This window comes from Grampus griseus, assembly GCF_964374135.1.
Source record: "Grampus griseus genome assembly, chromosome: 12".
Classification (NCBI taxonomy): Eukaryota; Metazoa; Chordata; class Mammalia; order Artiodactyla; family Delphinidae; genus Grampus; species Grampus griseus.
Genome location: NC_139006.1, coordinates 27,248,280 through 27,267,213, shown reverse-complemented (window position 1 = coordinate 27,267,213; position 18,934 = coordinate 27,248,280). Strand labels below are relative to the sequence as shown.

The 18,934-nt window shown below is 50.5% G+C and overlaps 1 protein-coding gene across 1 annotated transcript in view; it reads left to right on the top strand.

Annotated features, from left to right (window-relative positions):
• Positions 1-18,934, top strand: part of LDLRAD4 (low density lipoprotein receptor class A domain containing 4) — a 251,550-nt gene that overhangs the window by 229,770 nt on the left and 2,846 nt on the right. Inside the window, 1 exon segment of the mRNA XM_082668133.1 lies at positions 7,176-7,327. Coding sequence (XP_082524259.1) covers positions 7,176-7,327 — 152 coding nt within the window.

Genomic DNA, 18,934 nt, shown 5'->3' with positions numbered 1-18,934 from the left:
ATGGCGGGATGGTGGTTACAGGTGAGAGGCTTTAGCAGAACCTGAGCAGCACGGAATTTGTCAGCGAGGGTTTGGTGGAGTGCGGTTCTGTGCCAACACTGTCCAGAGCAGGTGGCATTTCTTCCTCGCTTTGTCTGTCACAAGCCCTGAGGTGTGCTGCCTGCCGGGGACCCTGCAACAGAGCGCAATGTGTCCCAGGGTCACTCCATGCTGGCGCTGGGCCGGGGCTGCAAGTCCGCTCTTAAGGGGCCGTGAGGGGGCGTCTGAAGGAAGCGGAAGCCAGGGTGGCACCGTAGCTGGGGTTTTGGGGGTGGCTCTTTGCCCCTTGTGTTGTTCTACTTGTCGTAGGATGGATGAGAATAGCCAGCCCACCCCAAGGAAAAGAAAATTCAAAGTATGGAATATAATCATCCTGATGATGGCTCTTAACTGTTTTGCCTTCTGAACTTCAAACTGTGAAGTTATTCATATAACACAGGCTGAATTTCCCTCCTTGACCACAGTGTATAATGAGTGTGAATTTTCATTCAGCCGCTAAAGTCTCCAAGAGTATTTTTATACTGAGTTCACAGACTTGAGGCAATTTTAGTCTGTAGACTCCACCCCCTGCTCCCACAGTCTTCCTGCCCCCCACTGCCCCATGTCTATAGGATCTGGGAAAGAATTCACTGGCCTTTAGGAACATCTAGCACTTTACAAGTGTCACAGAGCCGTAAGAGTAAGACACCCCAAGGCTGTCATCACCACACCCATGCCCAGGGGGACAGGGCACAGTTCCTGTGCCCCAGTGGACACGGGGGGCCTGGGAGAAGCCACCTGGAGGGTAGCCCTGGGGTCTCCATGTCCCTGTAGGTTCCAGCACTTGGGGGAGCGATGGGGGTGCTGCCATGGGGGGTGGGGACAGCAACCCCAGGCCTTGTGACGTCACGTTTTGTGTGATGCCTCCTCTGAGTGAGGCCGAGGTGTCCGCCTGCCCCCCGCCCCATTATCAGGGCTGTAAGGGCATAAACTATACATCTGGGGCTTCAGAGTAGTTAAATGTTGAGAAGAGGGCGTGTGTGGAGGATGATGCGTTCATTGGGGGACAGGCCTCGTGGAATGGGGGGTCCACCCTCCCGAAAGCAGAAGCGAGTGTCGTGTTGGGAGCCTCAGGCAGCAGAGCCAGGCCCCGCGTTCTTTAAAAATAGCTCAGACACTCGTGCCTCTGGCAGAGTCAGCCCAGCTTCTCCCTGGACGATGTGCTTCTCTTGCTGCTGGAATTCTCCGTGCAGCCTGGAGTTTCTTTGAGATGTCTCCATAAAAATAGGGAGATGCCATCATCACCTTGTCCCTGTCACTGTGAGAGATGAAATCAGGGTCTGAGATGTCTTCCTGTGAACTTGAGACGCGATGCTGTAAAACCCCTGGTTGGGTGGCAGTGACTCATCACTACAGCATCATCAGCCTACAGCCCCTGGAAAGCAGGGGGTGTAAACATTTGACTTTGGTCTAAAAGTCTTCCCTTCATGGCCTGCTTTTTGGCGTCCTTCTGCTGACGTCGGTGGTTGTTGGAATCAAGAACTGCCCAGTGGGCTGTGTCCAGACTCCATTTTGAAAATTTGGAAACCCTGAGGGATCCTATTATTTTCTCAGAATGCTATGATTCCTGTATACTTGTTTTAACAGTTCTTCCAGAATTCATTCTCTTCTTCCCCTGGCCTCCCCACCCTTCCTTTCCGTGTACCCCCATTGCACATCCCCTCCCCCGCCACATCCTGCGGGGCCGGGGCGCGGGCGGACAGGGCGGGAGAGGCAGCAGGGCCCCACCTGCCACACTTCTGTGTCACCCGGGCCCAGGGCTGGGTGCCCCCTTGGTTCTCGGGAAGCCGTGGTGAGCTCGAGTCTGTCCCATGGGTGCAGCTCTTCAGGGCCTGTTGGGAGTTCCCCGGGGGGCAGGTGACAGGCCTCACCGCACCTTCTGCAGCGCTGTGCCCAGCCGGCACCCTGGGCCTCCTGGGCTGGGGGGAAATTGGGCAGAAATGAATGCGGTGTGAGGTGGCGGGGGTGTGTGTGCGCCCCCTGGGCTGGGGGGAAATTGGGCAGAAATGAATGCGGTGTGAGGTGGCGGGGGTGTGTGTGCACCCGCGTGGGGAAACTGCTCCTGAGGAGGGCGGTGGTCTCAGAGGACGCGGGGAGGCCTGACTGCAGTCCAGGGAGTGGCTGGGCTTCGGGCCCCAGAAGCCCCACAACGTCTGTGGTTGAGACCAGAAGTGAGAAATCTGGAGACGGACACCGTGACGAACAGGTGTGCTGAATTTCATCCGATTCTTGCATTCAAAAGTGGGGAATGCAGGGCTTTGTTTTTGTTTTTTAATGGGAAGCTTCTTCTACTTGTTCTGTGGAAGTTATTTTCTTGAGAAGGTGTAAAATCAGGCCGTTGGCGACAGAGCCACATCTGGGGGGCTGGTAAACACTTTGGGGCTGAGTGCCTCTGAGCCGTCTCCACAGCGGGGTGGCGGGAGGGGGAGGGGGGCTCAGGAATCGTGAAGGAAGAGGGGACAGGAGTCACTCATCTGTCACTGTTACTACAGAATGTATGCGGGGGTAGCAGCTGGCTTTGGGGGTCTCTGAGCCCCTTCCCACCTACCATCCCAGCTTCAGATGTCCTGCCATGTGTGGTCTTTACATAGTTGGCCTTTTATGAGGTGTTTTTAGTAGGATGTTCCTGCTTAAAGTGAAGGAGGCCGTGGAAGGACAGGGGTGCCCACACACCCCCTCCTAAGCTCGGAGGGGCTGTTGGTAGCACAGGACCTGGGTCTGGATGACACCGTGCTTCTCCCCAGGAACCGTCTCTATTTCCTCCAGTTTTCACTCTGGACCACTCTTGGGGGGGAGGGAGGGGGAGTATGTGTGGCCCCAAAGAGAGTAAAGCCTCGCACTTTCCAGTCGTTAGCGTTTGAAAAAGCAGTCTGTTTTCATGGACTGGTTCACCCAGAGTTCAAAGTGAAGGGCTTCTGTCACCCAGGGCTGCCGGCCTCAGCTAGTGGCACCCTGGGGGCCGGTTCCTGCCATCCTGTGCCCGGGCTCCCAGGAGCTGCTCTGAGCACATCTCGAGTCCCGGCGTTAGCATTTGTACTAGAGGGCCTGTCATCAGTCCGTGTGGACCACCCGTCCTCCAACTGTGGCCACAGGACCCCCAGGAACCCCAAGACCCTCCCAGGGGTCAGTGAGGCAGGACCTCCTCCTTGTACCTCAGCCACATGTCCCGCCGGTGCAGGTGAAGCAGAGGGGAGGCCACTGGGAGTAAAGAGGTGAGCACTGTGTAAAGTGTGGCAACGGGAAGTTATTTTGTTACATGTGTTAACATGTGGTGAGTTTATTTTTTAATGAATAAATATTTAACATCTTCAAGTTTTAATTTCAAATATGGCAAAGACTGGTAGACGTCATCCACACAGAGCTCTTTGGGGTAATTGGTCATGTTGGGGTACAGAGCAGCCCTGGGACCAAAGCCCTTGAGGGCGGCTGATCTCAGAGCAGGAGGGAGGGCCTGGGGAGGAAGCTCTGCCAGTCTGGACACGTGGGGGCGGGGGGACACTTCTGGTGCTGGCGCCTCAGCAGGGACGCAGCAGGGCCCAGGGCACAGGGCACGCCGACCACAGCCTGAGAGCAGGTGGTTCCCTTTGAAAGAAAGGTGGGAGCTTCTATAACAGTTTCCCACAGCTGAAGTCTGTCTTACCCTTGTTTGTGCTGAACTTTTTAGTTTGATATTAGATCAGAAGATTCATGCCTATCAGACAACATAAAGGGTTCTACATGCTGTCTCAGACCAGAAGAAATAAAATCCAGAGCAAGTAAAGATCTGAACAGAAAAATCTTGGAAGAAAAATATTTTTAGAATACTGGAGAGAAGACCTTCCTAATCAATGGGAAGCTTAGAAGCCATAAAGGAAAAAGATTGAGACAATATTTGATGACATAAAAATTAAAAAAATTTATATCATCTACAGAGAAACTCACACCAAAGTTTAAAGAAGTGACAGACCAGGAGAAAATATTTGCAACGCATGTAGCAGATAAAGATTTATAGCCATAATATGTAAAGACTGTTTACAAATAAAATAAATGAGAAAACTACAAATAAACTAATATAAACTAATATTATGAAAAAGAAAAATACAAATTTACCAGTAATCATAGGGAAAGATCACAATCACTAGTAACCAGGGGAATACAAATTAAAACAAGATACGTGTTTTTGCCCATCAGATTAGTACATGTGGAAAGGACCGAGGGTCTGGGGCCATGAGGCAGGAGACGCCCTGCCCTCTCCTTGACAAGAGGAGCATTTACAAGGCTGTATCAGTTTTTGGAATTTTTTCATAGGGATGCTTACAAATGTGGGTCACACACAATCTTTTGGTCACGGTAGAAAAAAAAACAAAACCCAACCACCTAACACCCATCGCTTGGAGAATGCAAGTCCCAGTGTTCTGTGTTTAGGAACTGGCAGCACCACAGGGGAATGATGTTGGTTCACGTATTTTCTTGTTTAAAGGTGTCTGTGATGTATTGAGTGGAAAAAAGAACAATATATTTGTACAGTGATTCCATTCATTAAAAAGAAGAAAGCCCTTATTCAACAGGCAACACACAGATACACACAACGGGTGAATTGTGCCCCGGACGGCGTGGGTGCGGGGGTCGCAGTGAGAGCTGCTGGCCTGTGCAGGGGAACTTACACATTATACACTATTTCCATCTATGTTCTTTGAATTTTAAAGAAGTCTTCATTATTTTTATAATAAAAATGCTTTTCAAGTGAAACACATATATACCCCCAAATGTGCATAGAATTATGAAAATGTAATTTGATTGTTTTGCTGCAAATGGTCATCTGCATAGCCTTCCATATTCAGGAAAAGATGACCTAGAATGACATCCTCCCAGTGAAGAATTAACACGCAAAGATGGGTGCGGGGCCCCTCGTCGTAATCATCATCCAAAAAGCAAAGCAGTTTTCTTAAGAAGAGGAAACATTTGTCAATTCCAGGGCACGATTTAACCTGAAAGGCAAGTTTTGAATACTCTGCTGTTCATTCACAAAATAAAAATAAAAGTTGGTAAAACAAAGCATTATTTTGGGTTCAGTCTTCATGCTGCATTAGTCGCCCTTGACTGCCTGCTTCCTATCTGCTTGTCCCTGGAGCAGGGGTCTGTGGGTTGGTGGCTCACCCTCCATTCATCTCCTGAGATGCCCCCTTGTGCTTGGCAGCCAGGGTGGGCCTCACCCCTGCCTGCGGGAGCCGTCCTCTAGGTGGGCACCTGTGCAGTGGGCTCCAGAGCCTGTCCTCAGTCCACCTCTTCATGATGACGCTGGGCCCACCCATGCCTGATGCCAGGAACACAAGGTGATGGAGGCAGGTCCCTCATCGCTTACGCACACAGCCTCATCCTGTGTCGCCGATGACGAGGTTTGGGGTCCAGATGCGTGGGCACCTTGTGACACAGGGTGTCCTGGACACGGGACAGTTGTCTGCAAAGGCAGGGGGTTGTGAAGACGTGTTTCTCCCTCACAGGTGTGTCACACACCCCATAGCGCATGAGGATAAACGAGGTCACGCTGGTGTCTGTACTCCAGCTGCAAAGTCCCAGCCTAGACCCTCCGACAGAGAGTGATTTCAGTTTCCAGGAGACTCCACCTTGAAGATTCTGATCGTCCCTGGGAGGCACTTGGGTGGCTCCCTGGGGGCTCCCTCCCCAGAGGAAGTACAAGCGCAATCTCCTGCCCATCAGTCACGAGGCCTCTGGGCGTCCAGAGCAGAAAACTATGGTGGGGAGCCCAACGTGTGGGCCCAGCGGCCCCGCCCCTCCTGCTGCTGGGGCTTTGCCTCCTGAACCTGCTCAGCCTCCAGCCAGGGGTGCGTCCAGCACACCCGCCTGGGCCCTGCTGCTCCCCACGGGGGGCTGTGGGGTCCTCAGGCCTCACACTCATCATCTGTTCTGCAGCGCACCCCCTCCCCTGCCTGGGGCCACTGGCCTTCCCGCCCGGTCCAGCAGGCATGTTTGTCAGTCTTTGTCCATCAGGTGTGCGGGGTGGAGGGCTGGGGTGGAGGATGGCTCCACAGGACAGGACACAGTGGGATCCAGGAAGACCCTCCCTCTACCCCAACAGGGTGGATGTGGGGCGGCACCCAGCCCCTGCCTGCATTGCGCAGGTGTGAGCCTGCACTTGAGAGCAGTGTACCCACTGGCCGGTGGCCTGAGCCCTGCTGCAGCAAGAGGGTGTGCCGTGCGTGCACGTGTGTGTGTACGTGTGTGCACATTCGTGTGCCCGTGTCCACACGTGTGTGCGTCCCAGGCAGCACCACCGCAGACAGGGCTGTCCCCCTCTTGCCCTTCCTGCACTGTGCCCACCCCCTGCACAGCCACTTCCGCTCCAAGTGTGAGGAGAACAGGGCAGCACTCGGCCCGGCGGGAGCGGGAAGTCTGGACTGACCTTGGCCCTGGGCTCTGCTTCCCCTGAGAAGCCGAGGGCTGGCACCCTCTCCTCGAACTGCCCGTGAAGGTGCCCAGTGGGGAGCACGTGGTAGCGGTTTAGACAGGCTTCTGTAACGGTGTGGTCAGAACCCAGTGGTGCCACAGGACTGGAGACCATGGGGATGCGTCTCCTCAATCACCTCCCCTGGTGGGGCCTTCTGAGAGCGGAGCTGGGGCTCTTTGTCAGCGTGTTTTCCCTCCAGTGTGCTACACGGCCCCTGCGTGGAGGTGCTTTGGGAATCATACTTTCCACCCCCCTGGGGGTTGGGGGATCTGGCAGGGATGGGGCCCCAGAGCTTCTTGTGTCCCAGGAGATGGCACCCAGGAGCTGCCTGCCCTGGGGAAGGTCCCTGTGTGGTGGCTCCCCATGCTGTGCACACGGGGCTGGACCTGGTGTCCTGTGTGATGCCGGCCCATCACAGCGCAGGCCTTCGGGAGGTCCCATGGGGCCAGTGGGACACGCTCGACCAGGCCCTTCTCAGGACAGAACCGCGAAGATGAGGTCTGTCTGTGCAGCTGGGCCTCCCTCCATCATCTGCTAGCCACACAGTGGGGCTCTCGGGCAGCAGGCCTGGGGGAAGTCGTTTCTGTCCCAGGACGGTCTGGGGAGCAGGGTGGCCCTGGGCCTGGCTGACGCATTCTCCTCTTCGTCACAGCGGAGCTGGAGTTCGCCCAGGTGGTCGTCGTGGTGGTGGTGGTCACGGTGATGGTCGTGGTTGTCGTCTGCCTGCTGAACCACTACAGAGTCTCCACCCGGTCCTTTATCCACCACCCGGGGCAGGGCCGGAGGCAGGACCGGCCGCAGCCGGTAAGTGTGGGCTGAGCGGGGCCGGGAGCCTGGGTGCAGGACGGCCCTGGGCTCGGCGTGTGAATCCCACACACAGAAAGCCCAGTCCGGGGGCCCGACCATGAGGCCAGTCCCCCACCCCCACCCCCCAACACAGTCACCACTGCCTGGACGGCAGTCAGCACACTCATTTCTCCTGCTCTGAACTCTATGGACCGTGCAGTCCCTGCCCTTCCACATCTGGCTTCCTTCCCTCAGTGTCATACGTGTGAATTCCATCCATGCTGGGACATGGCCCAGGGTCAGCGACGCATCCTGCATCCCCACCTACGCCCATGAGACAGGGGCTCAGCGGGGCAGGACAGGGAGGGGGTTGGACCCTCTGGGGCACAAGGGTGGGCAGGTTGTGTGGGCCTCACAGAACAGCAAGGCTCTTCAGGTTGGTTTTTTTAAAAAAAAAATTCCTAGCTACTTCCTGCCCTGAATCACTACCCTCTTCTGGGAAATAAAACACTGATATTCAGCTAAACTGCTCTATGATCTAACGCAGGAGCCCAGGGGCCATGGAAGGTTCAGGTGCAAGCTGGCTTTGCTGTCTGTGGTTCCAGTGGCTGTCAGTGAGAGCTTGGGGACACTGAGTTTAAACAATTATATATTCTTGGCTTCTGTGGTGGATGGAGGAGGCTGAATCCCCAAGCATGTTGGGACCAGGGCTGCCTGGTGACTGGCCTAGGGAGGCTGCCCTGAGTGTGGGGGCAGCTGTCCTGGGGTGACCCCCTCACACTTCATCGGGGCCAGAATCGCTCGGCCAGCCTTCGGGTCTGCTGTCCCCATGGGTAGAGCTGAGGTTTGCCCAGTGTCCTGTGTCCATGGCAGGCAGAGCTGGGGGGAAGGGTGAGGCTGCTGTGTGCCGCCCCCAGACCCACAGGGACGAGATGGGTGCTGGGGGCTGCAGCTCAGCCCTGAGGAAGACGCTCTCTCCCTCTGGCTTCCCCTCATCCTCCGCCGTCCCCTCCCTGCTGTTTCCTCCGTGCGGCCCGGCCAGTGCAGGGCAGGTGTGTCCCGAGGCTTGGGTTTTCCTTCTGATAAAATGGGACTGTGGATACTGCTCATCAAGGTTTCACAAACTCATGATGTACTTTTACACGGTGACCAGAGACAGTTTAGGCGCAGGCCGGACCTCCATTTCATGTCTAGTCCAGAGGAGAAGCCTCACTCTCCTGGACAGGGACATAGATCCAGATCCCAGGAGCACTGGGGGTCACTGCCTGGGAACGTGCCCCCCACCGGGCTGGGCTTCTTGCCTCCTAAGTACCTCCTCCTCCCTCTCGATTTCTAAAAGATGCTGCTTCCCTTCATCACGCTCTGGGAGAGCAGTGTGATCCTTTCTTTCATACTCACTGTCCAGGGGACCTTCGGCGATGCGGGGAGATGTTTTTGGCTGTCATAGCTTGGGGACGGTGTTGCAGGGATGCTCTGAACGTCCTCAGCTTATGGGGCGGCCCTGCCCTCCTCCCCGGGGGCCCTTCAGCGTGAGACGGGGATGCTGTTAATACACGTGGATCTCATGGCAGGCTCAGGGGCGTCAGCAGAGTGAAGAGAGCCCTTGCTGACAGCTCCGTGGGGGTGGGAGGTGTCCACAGGGAACCTGCCCCATCAGACGGTTTTGGTCTGGGCTCTGTCTTCCTTTGCTCACTGTCAATCAGTGGATATGAGCCTGGCACCCACCAGACAAGGAAGAAATGATGCAGCGAGCCCCAGCCTCTCCCCATCAGCAGCGCCCACCTGGCTTGGTGGTATTTTCTCAATCTCAGGGGAGGCCAAGGGGTCTCCAGGGGCCATTTGTGTGTGGGGAGGGGTGTACATCAGGAGGCCGTAAACCGTAGAAGGGTGTGGGGTGGAGCAGCTTCAAGGTGCCCTTCTGGGTGGCCCCCTGCCCCGCTCCCAGCATCCAACCAGCCTCCTCCCGAGGGGCTTAGAGGGGCAGGCTGCCCGTGGCCTCGTGTGGTTTGTGCTCTCCTAGGGAGAAGGTGGCCGAGGCTGGAGGTGCCTGGGGTCGCCGTTGTCAAGGTGGTTCCATGTCTGCTGTCAGAGCATCCCAGGAGCTGCTGTGCCTGCTGTTTGGCAGCTGGTGGGTGTGGGGTGCCCCCTGCCGGCCTCACCGTGGATGAGCATCCATGGCTCTGAGCCTGTGCGTTGCTGGGACCCCCACGCTTCTGGGGGCCTTTTGGCCCGTTTGTTCCAGAACTGTGTGAGGTCTCCACGACCATGTCAGTAAAAAGTGTGTTTATTTTAAACTGCTGTGAGAAGGGCTGGGCATCTAATTTGTCAGCTTCTAGGTGATCTGGCTTAACACTATTGGTTAAGGTTACTTTTATGTATTTCCTATGGAAGACTTGATAGTCAAGATGGAAAAATATAGGACAGTAATTGGGATTTTTTTTTTTTTTTTGGCTGTGTCAGGTCTCAGTTGCAGCACACAGGGATCTTCGTTGCGGCACGCGGGCTTCTCTAGTTGTGACACGTGGGCTCTAGAGTACGCGGGCTCTACAGTTGTAGCGCACTGGCTTAGTTGCCCCACAGCATGTGGGATCTTAGTTCCCCGTCCAGGGATCGAACCCATGTTCCCTGTGTTGGAAGGCGGATTCTTAACCACTGGACCACCAGGGAAGTCCCTGGCCTTTGTTCTTGAGAAAGAGGCTGAACATGTAGATGTTCTGATGTGGTTGAGGAAACGTGACTCCCTCTCTGCACTAATGGGCTTTCCCTGGTTCCCAGGGAGAGTCCTCTGGAAAAAGGTGGGTTGGACCAGTTGCCCCTTTGGGCCCAGCTTGCTCTGATTCGGGGGGTTTGCTTTGTGCAGTCACAGCCCCTTCCTCACGTGGCCCCTTGCCACCTCCATTGCCTGTGGGCAGACACACTTCTGTGCCAAGGGAGGGACGGATGGAGTCTGTGTTGGCCGAGGCCAGTCGGCCTGCATCACCACAGCGTCCCTGAGACGCCATTCCAGGGGAGCAGGGCGATGGGATGGACCGGCCCTGAATTTGGTGGAAGCAGCCACTTCTGGATGAAAATGAAAAAGAGTGATCCGCTTCAGTTAAGTTACGACAAAAGTAAATGCTTAAATAGTGGCAGCAGCAGTGAGTGGGTTTGTGATAAAAAGCCGTACGTGTTCTTTCTGAGGGAGCCTTGCCTTAGTGTTTAGAGCCTGGCTTATGTGAGTTCGGCACTTTGAGACTGTCTAGGTTTCTTTTCATCATCTTAGACCGCCAAGTAATAGGAAAACAATAAAAGGGCATAAATATTCCAGACACAGCCCTGAGAGATGTTCACACACGTCGCTGGAGCCTTTCTTTCCCGAGCCAGGGGAGGCCCGCATGGCCTTTTCTGACAGCCTTGCCTGTAGGCCACCCCGCAGGGCCCACCAACCTGCCTGGACGGCAGGCAAGGCGGAGGTGGCCGCCCATCTACTAGGAACAGCAGAAGGATGGGAACGTTTTACTTAGTTTGAATCATATAAAATTGTGGGTGTTCAGCCATTTTGACCTATAAAAGCAGCAATTTCAATTTTAAAAATCAACAAAAGGAGTCACATCAGGCATTTTTCTTCATGACCAAATGCTACAGGAATTAAATCAATTGTAAAAGTGCGGTGCCCGGTGCCCGGCCTCCCTGGAGCCAGAGCAGCGCCTGGCGGGCAGTGGGTGCACCAGCCCCGCGGGGAGGGACGGGTCTGTGGTGCAGAAACTCAGGTGTGGGGGAAGTCCGGGCCCAAAGACCCTCCCTGCAGATGGCCAGACCTGGGCGAGGGTGTGGCCAGTGTGTGTGTGGTTCCCCCCGCAGGGTGTTTTGACAAAACTTGATCCAACTTGAAAAAACTGGGAGATTTCACGTAAAAATAGAAATTTACATCTTTCCTTGAAAAGTGAGCATATCAGCCACACTGGCCTGTATTCCCGCTTGGCTCCCCCAGGCCAGGGCTGCCAAGCAGCCTGTGCTCACCTTCCGCTGTGGTCCCAGCCCCTGCACGGGCCTCAGAGGTGGGCCGGTTTGCACAGAGGTGATTGTTTTTGGAGCAAACATTCTTCTGCATTCATGCCTCTACCACAAAGGTGAAAACAGATGGACCAAGGGGGCCACTGGCTTCCGAAAAATGGGGAAACTTCTTTGTGGAAGTAAAGATCATTCCTATGAGATGAGTGGTTCGGCCAGGTGAGGTGAGTCTGGGTCACAGGACAGTGTGTCCCGGGCCTGCTGACCAGTCCCGCGCTCGGAGCAGGGCCCTCCTCTCTGACGGGGCCTGGGCTCCTCTCCACTGGCCCGGACGCCTTGCGAACCAGGGCCGGCAGTTCCGTGCAGGTGTGTCCTGGGGCCCCACACAGCTCACTCCCACTGTGGCTGAGAGCCCGGCAACTGCGCACCTGCCTAGTCTCATTTCTACCTACTTCAGCCTGTGTTAGGAAAGCATTTCTAAAACGATAGGAAGGAACCATTTTCAGGAAGGCGCAAAAAATGAGCTGAGGGCCTGCCTGATAATGCAGGTGGAGCAGGCGAGTCTGTGACAGTCTGAGTGTAGCATCGGCTGGTCCAGGGCGCAGGCTCCCTGCGAGCAGGTGGATTCTTGCTGCACTGTGAGACTGGGGGGGTTGCTGCCCACCTTGTTTCATGAGCATTTCCAAGTGTCCAGAGGCCACGGGCAGCAGGTCAGGCCTCCTTTAAGCATCAAGCATGGGATCCTACTGTCTACCTCCTGTTTGTCTCAGCAGGAGCAGGGCGTTTGCAGACTGGCCATTTAAAAGGTTTTACCCTTGAAGCATTAGAAGATAAACAATTTTAACAGCTTGAAATGAGAATGTCTCCTTCAAGTAAGAGAAAGGAGGCCAAGTTGCTGGCGAAAATTGGATAAGGATCCTGGGCCATAGCTGTTACACAGCAGAATCTCTGAGATCTTTAAAGCTAGTAACTTAGATCATCCTTCTGCTGTTGATGGTGCTCAGAAGAGTTTTTAAATTACCTTCAAAGCTTACAGGTCATTTTTAGTAAAATTTTCAAGAGACATTTTAAAAAAATTCTCAATGTTGGCAAGCCTTCCTTTTTTTACTTTGTTCTCTGAGGCTGGGTTTGATTTTTGGTACCAGCCAAAATCCATTTAGATGTAGCTCATCAAGTTACTGATACAATTTTGGTGCAAAGTCAAGTGTGACCATTAGTAAGGCTGATGTTTACGCTGCAAGCTGATGGTGCAGAGAAAGGCCAGGAAGGACCCAAGAAGGGGGAGGTGGACAGAGGGCCTGGTCTGTGTTGTTAAGGCTCTTGTGATGAGGATATGTTCATGCATTACTTTTGCAATTAAAAGACACACTATGCTCACATAAACTGATGCTGAAGACAGTTTCAATAACATTCTGAGCATCTGTAATCTGTAGATTCCCAAGGTAACGCATTTGAACACAGCTGGTATTGTGACAAAGGTATGCTAAAATCAGATTTTTTAATAAAATTGATAAAAAATTTCATAAACAATTTTTAGTAACCTTCTAAATAGGCATTAGCATTAATAATCTAATGGTAAAGTTTGTTTTGTTTTTACTTAGTCCTTAAAAACTGGTGTGGTTTGTTCTGGGGGGAAAAAATGGCTCTCTAAATTACCCTAATTCTGAGAGGCCCTTGCTGGGGAGGTGTACAGGACCGTCAGAGACTGCATGGGAGGAAGCTGGGATCCGGCTCTGTTACTCCCCTACCAACTCCGAGACCGCGGGGAAGGCACTTGGCTTGTGCCCCTCACGCGTGAAAGGAGGCTCACAGTGTGTGGTTCCACGTTGCCCTGAGCTTTCTGATTCCAGGCTGCTTTCTCTTGAAGCCTGATTGCTCACTCTCCCCCACCACCAACCCCCGGAGGCATCACATTCCTCCTTTTCTGCTTGCTCTTAGGGGCCTGTGGGCCTCCCTGAGCTATTGATTGTTGTGGAAATATAAAGGATTCCCTTTCTTTTCTTCCCAGCAGAACTTCCTTCTTGATTTGTCTTTCTCTTAAGGGACGTGCCCTAGATTGAGTAGAGTTGGGAGGGAAATAGTCTTGAGAAGTCTGATGATGGAATCCCAAGGAGGATAAAGGGGAAATGCTGGAGAGAAGAGTCATTGGCATCTAAGCTGTTACTGCTGTCAAGGGTGGAAAAGTGAGAACTACTAAAGCATCTGGATGGTGGAGAGGTTGCCTGGGAAAAGGGAACAAACAAGAGAAAAGTGATTTTATCAGAAGGCAAAGATGTTGCTGAATATCCAAACATCATTTTTACCTATGCTTTGAAATTCACCCTGGGAAAGGGAGTAAAATCGATTTTCAAATATTTGAGGCCATATGATATGTTCATTCTCTGGGAGGAACCCTTGGGTAGAAGCCAGAATATCCAGCAATGGCCTTGCTTTACACAAACTGACCATGTCACCTCCAGTGAGTCGTACACCCTCCTTGGGCTTCAGTTTCCTTCCATCCAAAATGAGGGAGAACTGGCTTAGATCAGAGACCTTTCAGATTGTTTCTGACCCCTCTGACCAAATGTGTAGGAAACACATTTTACATCACAATCCACAATATTCACATGCAACTGAGGCAGAACTTTCACCAAACAGTACTTAAAATGTACTCAAGATGTTTTCTGTCTGTTTTATCTCTGGAATGCTGGCTGTGACCCACCTAAATTGATTTTCCAGCTCTCTAAGAGGCTGCAGCTCACAGTTTGAAAAACACTATATTGGGTCTTTCCACTCCCCAAATCTGATGATCCCTGCGGTCCTTTGTGTGTGGAAAGGAGAGTTTAGCAGCTAAGAGCTAAACCAAGAAAGTTCAGAGCATGGGGTGCTCTCACATGTGGTGCCCAAGGACCCAAGGCAGCAAGCAGGCTTCAGCCGCAGCTCACAGCAGAAGCCCGTGAGTCATGGTCACAGATGACTCTCTTTCAACGCTCTAAGCATTGTATCCTTTGGGTGGAAAAAGATCTAAGAGATACAGAAATAAAGATTATAAGAGTACTATGAGCAATTGTATATCAACAAATTGAATAACCCAGATGAAATGGAAAGATTCCTAGAAACACACACTACTAAGACCAACTCATGAAGAAATAGAAAATATGAATAGATCTGTAACTAGTAAGGAGATTGAATCAATAATCAAAAACCTCCCAACAAAGAAAATTCCTAGACTAGATGACTTCACTGGTGAATTCTACAAAACATTTAAAGAACTGACACCAGTCCTTTTCAGATTTTTCCCCAAAATTGAAAAGGATGGAACACCTTCTAACTCATTTTATGAGGCCAGCATTACTCCAATACCAAAGCCCCAGACAAAGACATAACAGGAAAAGAAAAACCAAAGACCAATATCCCATATGAATACTGATGCAAAAATCCTCAACAAAATACTAGTAAACTGAATTCAGCAGCATAATAAAAGGATTATACACCATGACCAAGTGGGGTTTATTCCTGGAATACAAGGATGGTTCCACATTATGAAATCAATCAATGTAATGCACCTCATTAACAGAATGAAAGGAAAAAAACTACATGATCATCTCATCGATGCAGAAAAAGTATCTGACAGAATTCAACACGCTTTCATAATAAAAACATTCAACAAACTAAGATAAAAAGAAACTACCTCAACATAATAAAGGTCATCTATGAAAAGCCCACAGCGAACATCATACTCAATGGTGAAAGACTGAAAGCTTTCCCTCTCAGATCAGGAAAAAGGCAAGGATGCAGGCATGCTTTCACCACTTCTGTCTAACATAGTATTTATTATAAGTTTTAGCTAGAGCAACAAGGCAAGAAAAGGTATTCAGTTAGAAAGGAAAAAAAGTAAAATTATCTCTCTTTGTAGATGACATGATCTTATGTGTACAAAATCCTAAACATTCCAATTAACTAATAAACACACAAAAAGCTCCACTAGAACTAATAAATTCAGCAAAGTTGCAGGACACAAAGTCAGCCCCCTAAAATCAGTTGCATTTCTTTACACTTACAATGATCAATCCAAAAAGAAATTAAGAAAACAGTTCAATTTACAATAGTATCAAATAGAATAAAATACTCAGGAGTAAACTTAACCAAGGATATGAAGGGTTTGTACACTGACAACTATACAGCGTTGCTGAAAGAAATTAGACACAAATAAATGGAAGACATCTTGTGTTCATGGACCTGAAGACTTGATCCTGTTAAGATGTCAGTACTACCCAAAGCAATCTACAAAATCAGTGTAATCCCTGTCAAAATCCCAATGATGTTTTTCTGCAGAAATAGAAAAGCCCATCCTAAAATTCATGTGCTATCACAAGGAACCCCCATCCCCACCTACAGCCAAAATAATATTGAAAAAGAATAACAAAGTTGGATGTTTCACACGTCTTGATTTCAAAATTTACTACAAAGCTACAATAACAAAACAGTGTAGTGCCAGCATAAAGACAAACATTTAGACCAACAGGATAGAATAGAGAGCCCAGAAATAAACTCTCCGATGTATGGTCAAATGATTTTCAACAAGGGTGCCAAGACCATTCAAGGAAAAAGGACAATCTTTTAAAAAATGGTGTTGGGAAAACTGGATATTCACTACAAAATGATGACATTGAACCCTTATCTGCTACAATATGCAAAAAATTAATTCAAAATGTATCAAAACCTAAATGTAAGAACTAAAACTATTAAACTCTTAAACAATAGAGCAAAAGATTCATGACATTGGATTTGGCAATGATATCTTGGATCTGACACTAAAAGCACAAGCAACCAAAGAAAAAAATAGGTAAACTGGACTTCAAAAATTAAAAACTTAAATTTGTCAAAGGACACTATCAAGAGAGTGAAAAGGCAACTCATAGAATGGGAGAAAATATTTGCAAATCAGGTATCTGATAAGGGATTAATATCCAAAAAATATAAAGAACATTTACAACTCAGCAACAAAATAAGTGAACCTAATTTTAAAATAGGCAAAGGACCTGAGTAGGTATTTCTCCAAGGAAGATATACAGATGGCCAATAAGCACATGAGAAGAGCTCAGATCACTAATTGTGATGGTTAATTTTATGTGTCAACTTGACTGAGCTAAGCAATGTGTCTATGGGAGTAATTCCGGAAGAGATTACCATTTGACTCAGTAGACGGAGTGAAGAAAATCTGCCCTCACCAATGTGGGTGAGCATGATCCAACCCCTTGAGGGCCTGAGTAAAAAAAAAAAAAAAAAAAAAAAAATGGAGGAAGGGCAAGTTCTTTCTTTCTCTCTTTTCTTGAGCTGGGATGTCGATTTTCTCCTGCCTTTGGACATCAGAGCTCCTGGTTTTTGGATCTTCAGAGTCCAAGACATACCAGTGGACACCCCCCCCCACAGTTCTCAGCCCTTCGTATTTGGACTGAATTATACCACTGGCTTTTCTGGGTCTCCATCTTGCGCAGAGCAGATTGTGGGACTTCTCTGCCTCCAGAAACAGGCAGCCAATTCCTATAATCAATCAATCAATCTCCTATTGGTTCTGTTTCTCTGGAGAACCCTGACTTAATACACTAATCATACACAAATCAAAACCATAGTGAGAGGGGCTTCCCTGGTGGCACTGTGGTTAAGAATCCACCTGCCAATGCAGGGGACACGGGTTCGAGCCCTGGGCCGGGAAGATCCCACATGCCGTGGAGCAACTAAGCCCGTCCACCACAACTACTCAGCCTGCACTCTGGAGCCCGTGAGCCACAACTACTGAAGCCCACGTGCTTAGAGCCCATGCTCCGCAACAAGAGAAGCCACCACAGTGAGAAGCCCGCAAACCGCAACGAAGAGTAGCCCCCGCCCGCCACAACTAGAGAAAGCCCGCGCTTAGCAACAAAGACCCAACTCAGCCAAAAATTAATTATTTAAAAAAACCATAGTGAGATGCCACATCACACCCACTGGAGTGACTATTAGCAAAAAACCAGAAAATAACCAGTGTTGGCAAGGATGTGATGAAATTAGAACCGAAATGGTACCACTGCTATGGAAAACAGTAGTGGTTCCCCCCAACCCCAAATTAAACATAGAATTACCGTATGATCCAGAAATTCTACTTCTGGGTGTATCCTCAAAAGAATGAAAAGCAGAGATTCAAAGAGATATTTATACACCCCTGTTCATAGCAGCATTATTCATGACAGCCAAAAAGGGGAAACCACCAAGATATCTATGAATAACAAAATATGGTATGTACCTGAAATGGAGTATATTAGCCTTAAAACGGAATGAGATGCTGCCACAGGCTGCAACATGGATGAATCTTAAAGACATTATGCTCAGTGAAATAAGGACAGTATTGTATGATTCCACTTAGACAAGGTTCCTAGAATAGTCAGATTCATAGAGACAGAAGGTAGAATGGTGGTCACCAGGGGATGAGGGGAGGAAGGAATGGGGTGTTAGTGTTCAGTGAGTACAGCGTTTTCAGTTTGGGAAGAAGACAAATTCTGGAGATGGATGGGGGTGATGGGTGCGTGGCAACGAGGATATACTTAATGCCACAGAACTGTATGCTTTCAAATGATTAAAATAGTAAATGTTATGTATAATTTACCACAACTTTAGAAAAGACAATTTTGATTTTCCACTCACCACCCAGCCCACAGAAAGTGCCAAACAGATTTAAAAGGAAAAACTCCAGTCATTGTATTCCAGGTCTGCAGACGACACATCTGGATCGTTGGGATCATAAAGACAAGCACTTGGAAGAGCACGTGATTTTTTTATCTTTAATGCAGACGTTTTAGTGTCAGGCAGATTCAACTTATGGGAAAATTTTCTGGCCACGTGGCTGTTTACCATTCAGAAGGGGGAAAATACAATGCAGATTCCTTGAGGGTAAAGGAACCTGAAAATGCACATCTTCAAGCCTGTGAGATCCGGAGTTGTCCTGTGTCCCTTTTTCAGAAGATGCAGATTCACTAGAGCCCCTCAGGGTGGCCCAAGGCTTTCGTGGGCCTGGATCTTGGTGGCCATGCTCCCCGGGGCACCCACAGGGGTGTCTTCAGGGCCACCAGGAACGCAAGGGCGCCGGAGGTGCTCTGTGGACGCAATGCGGCATGAGGGAACAGTTCTCACAAGCAAACAGCTACGAAAGACGCAGTGTGTATGGGCCCGCAATAGCGATACTAGCAAGATTTTGTTCCTGTTGCTCAAAACTCTGTGAGCTGCTATCTTATTTCCCAGCTTATTCCGTCGTGGTCAGAGGACCCGGCTTCCTGCGAAGGGTGGTGGGGTGGCTGGGCCCTGGTCTCGCCGGGCTGTTTCTGGTGCACCAGAAGAGGCCAACCTCATGGCCTCCCCTGCGAAGCCTGAGCTCAAGGCAGCCGCCAGCGAGCAGCTGAGTGAGCAGTAGGGGCGGCGGCCGAGGAGCGGGTGCGTGCCCTGCGGAGGCTGTGGTGGTGCAGACCCGTCCCGTGACGATGGCCCCTGAAGAGGAGGGGGTCCCTGCAGAACCACAACATTCCACTTGTGCAAGGCTTGGTGTGGATCTCTTTTAGGCACTTTTCCAGTTTTGCTAATTTCTGGGAAAATAAAGCCATTGAGAATAGTTATTGCCGTTTTCAG